We start from the raw sequence: 13,637 nt of genomic DNA on the forward strand, positions 1-13,637 counted from the left end.
CAGATGCGCGCATCAGAATAACTTAATTTCAAGACCTTATGGGCAATTTAGGTTGCTTCTATTTTTAAAAAGAGTGTGGGAAAAGTCTTGGCGGGGTTGTCGGCACCCCACGAAAGGCCAGAGAGCATCGGGAAGATAACGTCTTTGGAGTGAAAGCCCGCCATTTCCTGGATGGACAGGAAACAGGAAAAGCTGCTCAGCATTCCAAAAATGCCACACACTGTGCCCCTCCCTCCCGCACAAATATTTACGTTTGCTCCAAACATTCCCCACTATGTTAAACCTGTATAATACTCCTGCAATACCACTATTGTCCCGAGGAGGGCAGCGAGTCGCTATGAACATCCTGCAGGGAGACCAATGGAAGACATTTCAAATTAATTATTGGATGATTTAATATCTACAGAAAAACTATAATCGATTTAGGATTTTTTTTATGGTTCTCCCTGACTTTTTGAAATAAGTGGAAAATGAAAATGTCCCTATTTTAAGCCACGATTTGAGTTTTAGAAGATTATACTTTAGCCAAAGTGTTCCACTTATGCGACGTAACGGACAAAAAGTAGCAGACGCAATGTCGTTTGGCTTCCAAGTCGGCGCTATTAAAATGACTCATGATTAAGACCCACCCTCTCCAACGCGCTTCAACAGTTGCTTAATGGACCTTGGAACACTTAGCAATTAACTTTCAGAACCTTCCTGAGCCGAGGTCAACTCTCGTTATTTCTTCCTTGAATGACTGGCTAAAAAAAAAAAAAGAATAATAAGTTAACACTCCATAGGATTCTAAAGTTATGAGAAAAGCCAATCAGAGATCCCAAAGCGAGCCGACTTTCTCAACTAAAAAGAAAAAGTTGAAGGAATTGCTCATTTTGTCTTTTGGCTGACTCACTTTGGACTCCATGTTCTCAAAGTACCATTTTTTTTTTTAAATCGTAAAAGTGCCGGCCAGCTGAAATTAAAACAAATTGACGAGCACGTTTTGGGCAGTTCTTAGGCCGCCATTGGCATTAGAAATCTTACGTCATCGCCAAAGTAGTTTCACATCGCCATGATTTGACACATGAATAAAATCAAATTCTTTAATTATTCATTAATTTATGCAAAAAAAATAACCTGAGGACATATTTTAGGCTTGAGGATATATTTGGACACCATTTCATGTTTAATCTAATTTTTCCTAACCTCTCCAGACCAAAAATAAAACGAGTCTAAATGAATAAAATATCTATTTCTGTTAATGACACTGAAAACGATCCTAATCGGTTTGGCCAAATGATTGATTAATCTGCCAAAAAGTGCTGCATCAATGCAGGAATTTGACAGATTCGAGACTCTATTGATAAAAAAACGAGTGTAAATGTAAGAGGGGGGGCGGGGCTAGCGTTGGCGCTCCAAATGAGCCGCGCGTCAGTCATAACGGGCTACACTCATCCGACGACCGGTCTTCCTCACCTGAGCTGCGCAAATGTCTGGTGCTTTTTGTATCCCCATGGCGTGGGCCGCCGCTCCAGTCGCCACCACCGCCGCATCTTCCCATCCCGCTAAGGAGCGTGGGGGTCGGACTTGAGAGCTCCTTTGCGTCTTTTCAAGGAGGAGAGCCATGTTTCGACCGCCGCTTCTGGTCCGCTGGGCGCTCCTGTTGCTCTTGGCCAGCGACGTCCTCCTGGTGGGAGCAAGTAAGAGTCGTTACATTGTGTCTGTACAAGAAATTCTAGCTGTAAAGGGCAATAATCATCTATTTTTGCTTGCCAGTTTTTTTTTCTTATTATTAAAAAAAAGCAGGCAGATGTCGATTTTTAACTCTTTGCCTGCTGTTGACTACAAAGGACGTCTGAGATAGAATTAGCGCAAATGTTAAACACCACGCTTCAAATTTGCTGGCCACCAAATTTGTGGATAAGACGAACCCAATTGGATTGGACGCCTAGATCTGAAACTATCAATGGTTGTGATATACATGCATTCAAATTTGCCATATTTACACTTGAAATTCAACAGTTTTCGACATTGACTAAAACATGTTTTCACTAGGAAGAAAGGACAAGTTGTAATTTGTCAGCCAATGGCTTTCCTGGACATCTAGACAGGTGAAATTGTGAATTATTTCCCAGCTGTCCGTTGTCGATTAGGCCGAACTGGCGCTTTTATTATTCAGTCGAGGGTGGCTTTAAATAGCCCAATTTGTCAAGGCAGGAGGACAAAAGACAAGTGGCGTTGTCGCCACAACAATTTGTCTGGCAACAAGTACGCAAATCAAACGTATTGTAGGCGGAGTCTGCAACAAAAGGGGAAGAAAGTGCCATTAAACAGGTTAAAGTTGGGCTTTGCTCTAAGTAGAGGCCATTTTTAATGTCCTGGTTATGCAAAAAATATTTCTTCAGGTGATTTCTTGATATTTTCTGGGCCGACTGGAATTTGGCTCCACCCATTTGTTCTCCAGATCGACCACCGGCTCCCGTCAACGTGTCCGTCACGCATCTCCGTGCCGACTCGGCCACCGTCTCCTGGGAGGTGCCGGAGGGGGACGTCATCATCGGCTTCTCTGTCTTACAGCAGGTGAGCTTGAATCGCTAAGGGGCGGTGTCTTCGTCCTTGACCGTCCTTCCTTCCTTCCTTCCTTTCAAGAAGCAGGACGGCCACGTACGGCGTTTCATCCGAGAGGTCAACACCACCAGTCGCTCTTGCGTCCTTTGGGATCTGGAGGAGGAAACGGACTACGTGGTCCAGGTCCAGTCCATCGGGCTCTACGGGGAAAGTCAAGCTAGCAAGAAAGTCCACTTTAGGACGCTGAAGAAGACGGATCTCTTTCCTTCCAACAGTTCCAATCAAGGTTGGTTGCTGGACAACTTGGGGTCGCCTACGATTTTTTCTGTGGGAGTTGGCATGTTTGGGAGGGCGTGGGTTTTCAACTGGGAACTCCAGCTTCCTCCCACATCCCAAAAACACCGGGGTGTCCGTAGTTAGTTGGGATAGGCTTCAGCACCCCCCCCAGGACCTATGAGAGAAGCTGTTGGGAAAATGCATGAATTATTTGACATCATTTCAGATTCTTCAATGCTTTTTGGTAGGATTTGACTTTTCAAGTATTGATGGAAGAAAAGCAACCTTAGTTTTAGATAAATGCTAAGCTAAGGATTCTATAAGAGCAAGCAGAAGGTTCCCCCAGATTTGACAGCTAGTCAGTATTTCAAAGACTTGTCCTTTGCTGAGTCAGACGGACAAAGACACGCATCAAAGACACGTTTTAAGGCAAGGTTAGCAAGTTTTCTTCAGTGACCGCAAGAGGTTAGCCTCTTTTGAAAGCATATTCCTTTAAACGGCCCAGATGGTGCCACGTTTGAACTCTGAACCAAATCATTTGAAATGGCTCCAAAGTGGATTATTTATGCGCCAAAAAGTCAGGTTCAAAACTTGTAAATTTAACTCAAAGGCGCGCTAATGGCTATTTCTGGACTCTCCACTCGCTCACATAGCGCCAAGATACTTTTAATGGCCGTCACGTGAGCTAAAGTAACGTTTAGCTATTGGGCAATCGGGCTAAGTGAAGTGCTGGACGATTTCCATGAGGTGGATTCAAAGTCTGCTCCATGGAAGTCGGACTACAAGATGGATATGGACTCGGTTCAATGGTCACTACATTAGCATGCGTGTGCGCGCTCTATCTTATAGATGACCCAACAGTGGAAGGGCTGGACAAGTCCCGCCATCTGCAGACGGGCGAGGTCATCATCATAGTGGTGGTTTTACTCATGTGGGCAGGTACGCTTTCATTTCAATTCAAAATGACGACAACAGCGTTGAATGTGGCCCCCTAAAGAGCTTAAATTTAGCCTCCATTTTGTAGCTAGTTCCCACATGACCTGGTTGGTCGTCCGATCCGTTTTGACGGATAGGGACTGACTTTTGCGTTTTAGCCGTCATCGCCCTGTTCTGCCGCCAGTACGACATCATCAAGGACAACGACTCCGGCAACAATAAGGAGAAGGTCAAGCCCTTGTCTGAGAGGAGCACGCCGGAGCACCATAGCGGAGGCCTGCTCAGGAGCAAGGTACCCACCCCGGGAAGCGTACACATTGCTCTAGCTAACACTACCTATAGAAAATGTAGACAAGAAATGGTCATGCTACATTGTAGGGCCAGTTATAGTCAGTTATTTGTCTTTGTAAAGATACGGATAGCTATGAAGCAAAGATATGAATAACAACTTTGTAATGCAGCATATACATTTGTGATAACTTACCTGGTCATGCAGCATAAACAGAAAATTGGTGACTTTTATAAAACAGTTCTAAAGACAGTTAGATATATATACATTGATACATTTGTGACAATTTTGTAATGCTATGTATAGTCATGCATCATATACATTTTGTGATAACTAAGTTGGTCAAGTAGCAGAAATTTGGTGACTATTTTATCAGACAGTTTTAAAACTAGTTAGCTCTATATTGTTATATTTGTGACCATTTTAATGCTAATTTTTTGTCGCAGTTTCACCCATCTGTGCCCTCTATCAACATCATCGAGGTGTGACGACGACGCCGGCCGCTTCGTTAGCGGCCGACGACGTCAAACAGTCCCGATTTCCATGCATGTCAAGGATAGGTAGGCACACGGAAAGACGCCGCTAGCAGACATGTAGCAATACAACACACAAAAACTCTGCGAGTGCAGAGGTGGTCCTGTAAATACAAGTTTAGGGAAAAAAGGAGTCAACAGTGTCATATTTTCTCCATACTTCACCTGTTTGTAAATATATACTGTACCCGTTTTCCCAATACTTGCATGCGCACCATCTGCAGGTAGAGATGCACATTGCGCAAATCTAAAAATATTTATTCTAACATGGCCATTTCTAACCATTTGTGTTATTATCAATAGAAGCAATGCCAAACAAACCTTATCAATATCTAATTAACGTCTTTTAGATTCCAGTCTTCCATTTGAAAGCGCATTTTTGTCAGTGTCACCATGGCAACACGTGGCAGGCAACACTAGAGTTGAATAATTCAAAATGGCAGTGCAGTCTTATTTGTACAAATTGGTTTATTGTGCATAAATACGTAAGAAAGCAAACCGTTTGTATAAACTACATGTGAAAATGATATTTAACAGGTGTGTACATGGAAATAATATCTCTCTATCCCTGGTGGTTTGGAAGAAAAGGCAGAATTACCCTTGTTCACCAATCTGTGCTTCATTAGCTGCTATGGACGTTAATATTGGACGTCTATCGCCGTCATTGCTAGCCAATGACGGATTGTCTTTGTCCTGAATGTCTTCAAAGCTGCATCGCCAGAGATGGACTGGACCATTCTGTTGGAAGTAAGGGGGACATATTAGAGATGAACTTTGCAGTAAAGAATGTATGTTATAATGTAGTAAAGTAAAAATAATGAGATGATATAAGATGCTGTTTTAATGAGCCACATAGCACAAATAGGGGTGATATTTAATGATGATAAACTGGTTTTATTTAGCTGAGGTTTCAATTATAAGGGGGTGGTGTTAGTGGTGCCTCCACGTATAGTTTAAGTATTAAATAAAGTTGAAATACATTCAATTTGTTCCAGTACGATAGAAAAAGTTTTGGAGTAAAACAATGAAATTAGCATCATATCACATTACACGTGCAAGTCAAGGAGGAGGCACCACTGTTTACATCCAAAGGGGAAAAATGTTAAAAGGGATGCTAGCTATGAAAATAAAAGTAGTTTAAAAGTTTGAACTCACCGCTGCACGTTTCCTCCGCTTCCATACTGCTGCATTCCAAATGGAAACCACACAAAGTCAACGGGACGAAGTCAAAAAGTCTTTTGCTGCGCGAGCGAGGAGCCTTTTCTTGCTTTTGTTTCCATGCAACATTTTGATTATTTAATTGTCGGTTTATTTGTGTGCTACACTGTGAACCTTTTAAATCTCATTCTACTTATACAGTGACAATAAAAGCATACACTTCAATTCCATTCAAAAAGACAACCCTTCCCCACATAGACACAAAAAATCAAATACAATCCAACAAAATTGCAATTCAATTTCCATCCAAAATGAAAGACATCGCGTTTTTCCGGAATCTTACCTTGACAGTTGCTTGTCCAGTCTGTCGTCCACGTCCTGTCCATATCAAAAAGAAAAATTAATATATGTGGCTGAATAGAAATAAAAACACACCCAAAAAGTTTTTTTTTTTGTTTGATCAACATGGCTTTAAAGAGGCTGAGCCTCTGACGTCACCTAGTGGGGGGAAAGTAGGGAATAGCATCCAAGATTAGCTTAGCCACCATTGAAAACCATTTACCAACTAAACTCGGGCAACAAGGGGTTAAAAATAGAGATGGCGTCCTACCCAGGAGTCGTGCTTGAACGCTCGCCGGCGAGCGGGGTTGCTGCGTGGGGACGGCGAACTCATGGAGGTGGACAAGAACGGCCGACAGAGCTTCTTGTCATCGGCGCTGCCAGATGTGCACCCACTTGCTTCTAAAAAAAATTAAAAAGAGAATTAAACCACAAATCATCATTAAAAAAACTGTAAAGGTCCTTTTTGAGTTGGCTCACCTGAAGGAAGACACGGATCATCCGTCATCCGTCCGAGGCCATCACTGCTTGTGGGACATGAGCAACACGTGCTCAACGCTTTTTTGCTTTTGGCTAAAAATAAGAAGACACACACACAAAAAATATTTTAATGTGATTTTAATTGCCATTTTTAGTCTTGATTATATTACCTTGTTGAGAAATCTCCCAGAGATCCAAAGCGACTTTGAAGGCTTGAGCAACTGTCAAAGTTACAGCTTGAGCCTGAGGGGGGGAAAAAATAATTTATTTAATAACGTACAACGTCGTGTCATTATTATAGACTACCACAAGGCGGAACCAAAGCTCCTACCAATTTCATTAGTGACTGAAATGTGAGCCTTGAATTGTTAGACCTCGTTTTAGGTAAAAACAATGAATAATCTTATCAATTTAAGCCCTATTTCGGTCAAAAAGGTAAAAAATATATATGTATGTATATATATATTTTTAAAGATGTGAAAATAAGCATGTGTGTTAGTGATGTGCAACAATAATGTGTCGTTGAATGTTGCCAGTGGGATTTTATGGCTGTTTTTTTGGTCGAGAAAGATCTGTTTTTGGAAACAATGTGTATACATTTTTAAAAACTTACAATCTTCTTCTTTTGACAGAGGAAAGCATGACACTCCAGCGTCTCGTTGAAAGGACTCTGAGCCACGTAAGCAAACACTTTGTCCTGGCTTCTGTCGGCTGTGCAGTAGGAGATTCTGCACACACACAAAAAAAAAACAAGTTCAATCGATGACATTTTATTGTTGTGCCGGTTCCCAGAGAAGAAAAGCTCTAAGAGAAAAATCCCTTGAATGCAACATTGCCACCCCCCACATGGTGACCTTGGTGCATAGAAGCTGTAATTAGATCCATTAGGAGTCCATTTCTGACTGGCGAGACCATCGATTTTGGAATAACGAGCGAGCGAGCTGGCGGGAACATGGACACATTCTTGAAAGCCGTCCTGATTTTCACGCATTTTAAATTCGCAACTCGGTCTCTCGCTGCGGCCAAAATATGGCATATCATTTGAATTAATGATTTGTTATGAGTGGGCGTGCGTAATTCCCATCATGCAGTATACTTATTTTAAACTCATTTGCGCTTTTACTTCAAAGAGATGCGCTGGGCTTTATTATTGTTTTTTTTTCTAAGGGAATTCTCTTGTGGAGCACAAATACAGCCGCGAATTTGCATTTGGGGGGATTATTTGGGTTGATTAATGGCGAGTGACCCACATAGCAAAGCCCAGGACACCCCAACGCGAACACTGTCGTAAGCAATGGTTTTCTACCTTTATTTGTGTAAATATACAACTTTTACGCCATTTTACATGACTTTAATGGCTCCATATTGTTTGGATTCTTTGTTGGGAATGTTGCAATAGGATTTCACATCACAACACAGCCTTTGGGTTTAGTTTGATCAAAAGAAAGAAGATTGACAGCACGCTAGCTGTCACGTACGCACACACCAACGTGAAAAGAAAGCGTTTGATCTGACGGCTGAGATGAGCGACCACCAAAAGGAATATCAATTTCATGAGAACCTGCTCAGGAACAAAAGAAGCTTAGCAAAAAGTATTTACGAATTGTACAAAAGGAGATGGCGCAAATTTGCTCAACGACTGGAAATTATTGCAACGCCTGAGCCATTTTTTTGCAAAGGATAAAGAATATACGCCCGAAAAATTGATCTATTCAATGAACAAAAGCCTCTTAACACCTGTGACACTTTATCAGTAGAAACTGCCAATGCTAGCTTTGAATGAGCTAATTAGCTTTAAACGAAGGTAGAAAATGGAGCGCGGATCAAACGAGTGGGAGACTATCCTGCCCACTCGGGGGTCTGTTTCGCCAGATAAGGTGGATCAGAGAAACTCCTCCTCTAATAGAAGCAACCTTTTGATATTTGCCTCCAAAGGATTTAATAAGTATTATGCAAAAAGAAAAGGCTATGGCGCTTTCGACAAAACACTGACATTGGAGCTGTTTGTTGTGGCTTCGGTGGGCGGGGCCTATGGTGGTGAGGTACCTGAAAGATGGGCTTTTTACTGGGTGTAAAAACCAGAGTTGGTCCTAAAGCTCACCTGTAGATAGAGACGTTTTCCACCAGGTCGCCGGCGTCCGTGTCGGTAATGACGATGCCTTTCGGCGAAATGGTTAGCGTTACTTTGCGGAACTTTTTGGCGCCGGCTCTGGCCTGAAAATGAGAAAAAAATGGAATCAAATGAATGAATGAACTCATTGGCAAGTCCTGTCAAAGATGAACACAATTACGACTTTTTAAAGGGGAATTATTGCATAATTAAAAGCGCCGACAGAAGGGAGCTGTCGTTTAATCTACAGACGGACCCCGCCTCCTTAAAGATAACATCCGGATTAAGAGCAAATTGATTTGTAGCAGCCCACCCGCACACGCTTGTCTCCGTCTGTTCCCTTGGAAACGCATCGACCCGAAAGGAAAGTGTTTTTTCTTAATTGAATCACACGCGCTATTGTTTTGGATTTTATCGTGGTTGAAAATGTGCCGGCTAGCATTTTTTACAGGCGTTTGAATGCTAGCGTTGCACTTTTCATTCATTTCAGAGTGCTTGGTTTTTCATTTTGCGACTTAACGTCCGGAAAATCCAAGTGACAGACTTTTGGTGTGGAAAAAAGAAACAAAAAAAAAAACAAAGTGCTTGCGGTAGTAGCGAGCTAACGGTGAAACAAGCGGGTCAAGGCGGCGTGCCCTTGCTGAGGCAGCGTTCCGGGTAAATGGAGGACCCAGATGGAGCACCCAGGAGGGGGGGGGTCAAGCGTGGCCTGCCAAGCCCCATGACAGGCACTCGTTCCGGGTTGCAAATGACCCATTTTCCCCCCTCCTGACTTTCCACTGGCTTGTCATCGGCCATAAATTCCCATTACACACACGGCTACGTTTTCGACCTTTAACTCTTTGGCTGCCGTTGACATTGAAAATGAAACTGTTGACTTTGACTGCACTTATTTGGCCGGATGACCATTTTGAACACTGAAATGAATTAGCAATTTACAGCAATAATTTTCCGAACCATTTCTCACCATGGTGACGATCCTGCGGATAGCGGCGGCCGCCATGTCCTCCCCTTTGGGTTGGCCCACCATGGTCATTCCCAAGTATTTGACGTGGAAGGCCATGCCTTCCAAAAGCGTCTCTTTGGTGTCTGTCCAATTCTCCGGAAGCTCTGTTTTGGAGGAAAGAAAAATTATTAGAGCTCTGCAAAACGACACAGAAAAGAGTCACTTTTTTAGCCAATTGCCTCCCCCTCCAAGCCATAGGTGAGTAATGCATGCAAGACAATTGAAAAGATATATACAAAAAGAACATTTTTTTTCTGTTAACGTTACAACCAAAATCACCTCCAGATGTTTCTAACAAAGTAGATCTCGCAAATCATAATCCAGATTAAGTGTTCAAGATAGTATCTAATGAAGCCCCTATCTCAATTTGGTGGGTGCAAAGAGGCCGGGCCATCTGTCAGCCGCACACTTGCCACCACCCTCCAATAAATCTTTGAATTATTAACACCTCTTCAATCGCGCCTGGCCAGCCGCTCGCAAGCGTTTGATGTTAGCCGGCCGGCCGGCCAAAGCCCGCTTGGCAAATTTAGCACGTCCAAATGAAGCACCCATGGAAATGACTTTTTTCTTCCTAAGGAGCCATTTTGAGAAAACTAAGGACCAAGTTGAAATGCAAAGGTGAACATTTATTTCTATCAGATACATCATTGAACAAAGAAACATGCCCGACAGCTTTGTTTGGTGCCATTTTATAGTCATAAAATCAATGCGAAACACCCCAGTCGAAGCCACAGCGCCGTCACATCCCCCACCCAACGTCGACATATATTCTCTTTGCGTTGACATTTTTATTCATCCGAGCCTACTTGGAAATATGGGGCGCCACCTTTGACGAGGGGAAGTAGGCCGCACGTTCGGGGATGGCGGCGGCAGCTCGTCAAAGCGCGCCTGTATAGTACAGTAAAGTGGGAAAAAAGTGAATCGATTAAAATGCTTTTCCAGTATTAACGAGGCCGGGGAGTGGCGAGGCCGCTCAAAAAATTGACAACAATAACAAGGAAGGAGGCGTCGTGGGATCTCGCGTTGCTAGGCGACGGAATGGCTAACAAGGTAGAGGGGGGCGGAGTTAACAAAGCGAAGCGCTTGGATGTTTTGGCGAAGAGTCAATCGGGCGTACGGGTAACGTATTCGCCTCATTATCCGCCACTGACGGGGATAGACGTCCATTTGAACTGGTGGGCCTGAATTAGTTTGAGTCAAGTTATCTGAAATAATTAATTATGCAAAATTATAAATATGCCAGGCTTAAAAAGTATATGTATGATAAATAGGGGTTACATTTGGCTTTTTCTATTAGTAAAAGAGCTAAATATTTGCTGCTTGTTTCTGTTAATTTAGAGGTTACAAGACAGCGTTTTCTCTGCTGTGGGAGCGCGGCACAAAACTACATTGATTTTTCACAATTCTTTCCAGAGCTGCTATTTTTAGGCGCATCGGACTCCGGTCGGAGGCAACGTTACCTCGGCCGCCGCGGCACTCTGGCTTGCCAAAGATAGCTTCTCAGCGTTTCCTGCCGTTGCATAATTCAACAGCGAGCCCCGGGGGATAAAGCGCCTACCGACCTAAACGCCAACTTTCCCATCTGTTTCCCGGTCTATGCTCGACCGAGGGGGGCCCATTCCCTCACGAGAACATCTGGGCACCACAGCACGTCCCGTTTACTCCCGTAAAGGCGGTAAAAATTAAGAAATATAATTAAAAGGAATGGTATTTCGTCTAGAGTTAAACCCCGAAAGTGGTAAAAATTTGAAAACCTGCAAAGAAGGTAAATAACAGCAATGCAAATCATTCTAAGAAAATTACAAAATGGCAACTGCATGGGAGACCTGACAAATGACTTTAAGGAAACTTACCTGGAATCCAAAAATGCATTCAAAAACGTAATCAAACAGAAGCATTACTTACCACGGGACAGAAACTGCTACGCTTGTCCAATTTTGCTCTACGACCCTCCAGAGTCCTTTTTAATAGCCTTTAAAACATGCGCCACAGCGCCTTGGCCTCATTTGCATATTGTGAGCGACACCACATGCTGGCAAGCCGCCTTCCCTTTCCTCTCTCTTAATTGGACTTTTGTGGATGGCGGCGGCTGTCATAATAATTCAAGTAATAATTCAGCGCTCGGACACGAATCTAAAACAAAGGGACTACAATTTTGCACAGATAACGGACTGGTTCATTTTGTTTTCAGGTAACGATCAGGATTTTGAAAAAGAATTGTAGTCTTATAATCACTAGAAAAGATTTTCAATGATGTGGTTAACAGGGAGCATGAAATTTTCATTTGCAAAACAGCCTCTTTAAAAATACATATATTTGTGGTGTTTTAACATCCACTAAATATATTGACTGAAGCCCAAAACTACTGAATTGACAGTAAATTAACATTTTTTTAACTTAGAACCTGAAACAAACAGAAATTCAATGAGAATTTCTCCGTATTTGTAGCATATACTTAAGATACAGACGTTTTTTTTTTAAAGGGAAATTTCACTTCGCTCCAACCAAATTCATCTATCAAATATGAAACCTAAAGTCATAGTTTATTATCTTATATTGGAAACACCTAAAAGAATTCATTTGACGACGACAACAACAGGCATATTTAAGCGATAAAAACATCGTTTAAACAGGTAGTAACTAATTAGTCGTCCATTGCTACCTTTGATGTCTCAGATGTTTTCGAAAAACAAGCTAGTCGTCTCACGAACATGACGCGATACAAATTAACACGATGAAAACCAAGTTAAACCGTTACTTTTTGACGTAAATGCAAATTGTGAGATAAAACCAAGTTGAAACGTTACTTTTTGGCCAAGTTCAAACGTTACTTTTTGGACAGTTAAGGAAAACACGTCGAAAGTTATTCCCGTTACTTTGGCGGGAAGGCAAAGCTAAAGGGGGAAGAAGCTAATACATTTTTGCTATGTTAATGTCGGGGCAATAACTTGAATTTTCACTTACTTTCGTGCTTAGAAGTTCCCCATGTGTGCCGCGGTACCCCGGGGCTCTTGATAATTGCCCTCCCGGCGTTCTTTAAGGCGTCCATGGCCGAAGTAGTCGGTGAAGAACCCTCCGACGCTCGACGGGCAGGCGTCCAGAAAGATGGAGCGGCGAAAAGACCGAATTAACACCCCCGCCCCTCTTCGCCTCGTCCGTCGTTCGGTTTGCCGCCAAATCGTCCCGCTCCCTCCCCCTGGTGCTGCCGGTGGTACAGCCGGTGATACTTCCGGTGGCGCCAGCTGGTGAGCAAGTGTACATTGAGCAAGGCTACGTACAGCTGGGTGTGAAGGGCGTGTCTCCCAAGGCTTGATTGGTGGCGACTTCCGTCCTCCAAATGTACGTCTTTTTGTAGTTTTTAGAAGAAAAAATCTTATCAAATCATTTCTGTGAGAAAATAGTTGTCCCGATGTTTCGTTTTTAAGTGATAAAACAAGATCTTAAAAATTTAATTGAAAAATACATCTAACATTTAGAACATTGAAAATGTTAGTAAAAACAATATTTACAAACATATACGATACATAATAATAAATAAATAAATCTATACACTATAATATCTGTTTATCCAGTACAAATATAGTGTTAAATGTTTAATATAGAATTCAAATGGCACTACGTAGTACTTGTGTTTTCTGTACTTTAGTGCCGTCTAGCGGTATTAGTACGTCATTGCAAATATATTATTTGGCATATTCTACATGTTATATTTTGATATTTTTATGCCTTTTAACGTCAATAAATGCACAAAGATGCACTTTAACATTGTGTGATATTTATTAACCCATCATTTTGTCACACTCATGAAGCAAAGCAGTGCCTGAACAGTCACCTTATTATGATTAATTATTATAATTCTGCTCGTTATTAATGGAGTGTTGGCCTGAGGAGGTGGCGTTATCATGCTGTTGCTACAATAACCGCAGGTGCTCATAAATACACATCATCTACGTGTATCCATGT

General features: G+C 42.3%; 1 protein-coding gene across 3 annotated transcripts; it reads right to left on the reverse strand.

Moving 5' to 3' along the window:
* Positions 1–12: 12 nt before the first annotated feature.
* Positions 13–12,890, reverse strand: LOC144183247 (low density lipoprotein receptor adapter protein 1). Of its 3 annotated transcripts, none has more exons than XM_077710316.1 (10): positions 12,639–12,890; positions 9,636–9,778; positions 8,660–8,772; positions 7,172–7,286; positions 6,729–6,801; positions 6,559–6,651; positions 6,350–6,480; positions 6,083–6,117; positions 1,456–1,666; positions 13–167 (listed from the first exon to the last, which is right to left on the reverse strand). In XM_077710316.1, the coding sequence occupies exons 1-10, from the start codon at positions 12,721–12,723 to the stop codon at positions 48–50; spliced, it is 1,119 nt and encodes a 372-aa protein (XP_077566442.1). In that variant the 5' UTR covers positions 12,724–12,890; the 3' UTR covers positions 13–47. The 3 variants fall into 3 exon arrangements, 2 of the variants coding, with proteins under 2 accessions (XP_077566442.1, XP_077566443.1); XR_013324753.1 differs by lacking the exons at positions 13–167; positions 1,456–1,666 and adding exons at positions 5,030–5,319; positions 5,737–5,848 and having other exon boundaries at positions 12,639–12,886; XM_077710317.1 differs by lacking the exons at positions 13–167; positions 1,456–1,666 and adding exons at positions 5,030–5,319; positions 5,737–5,765 and having other exon boundaries at positions 12,639–12,886.
* Between the last annotated feature and the right edge of the window lie 747 nt (positions 12,891–13,637).

Source organism: Stigmatopora nigra, chromosome 2 (genome assembly GCF_051989575.1).
Source record: "Stigmatopora nigra isolate UIUO_SnigA chromosome 2, RoL_Snig_1.1, whole genome shotgun sequence".
NCBI classification, from domain to species: domain Eukaryota; kingdom Metazoa; phylum Chordata; class Actinopteri; order Syngnathiformes; family Syngnathidae; genus Stigmatopora; species Stigmatopora nigra.

What these genes read in the sequence shown, in the direction of transcription:
- LOC144183247 (XM_077710316.1), bottom strand. Translation starts at nt 12,723, where the DNA reads ATGGACGCCTTAAAGAACGCCGGGAGGGCAATTATCAAGAGCCCCGGG. An exon ending in TGATCCGTGTCTTCCTTCAG is followed by an intron (nt 6,481 to 6,558) that starts GTGAGCCAACTC and finishes AATTTTTTTTAG; the next exon opens with AAGCAAGTGGGTGCACATCT. An exon ending in CGTTCAAGCACGACTCCTGG is followed by an intron (nt 6,118 to 6,349) that starts GTAGGACGCCAT and finishes TGATATGGACAG; the next exon opens with GACGTGGACGACAGACTGGA.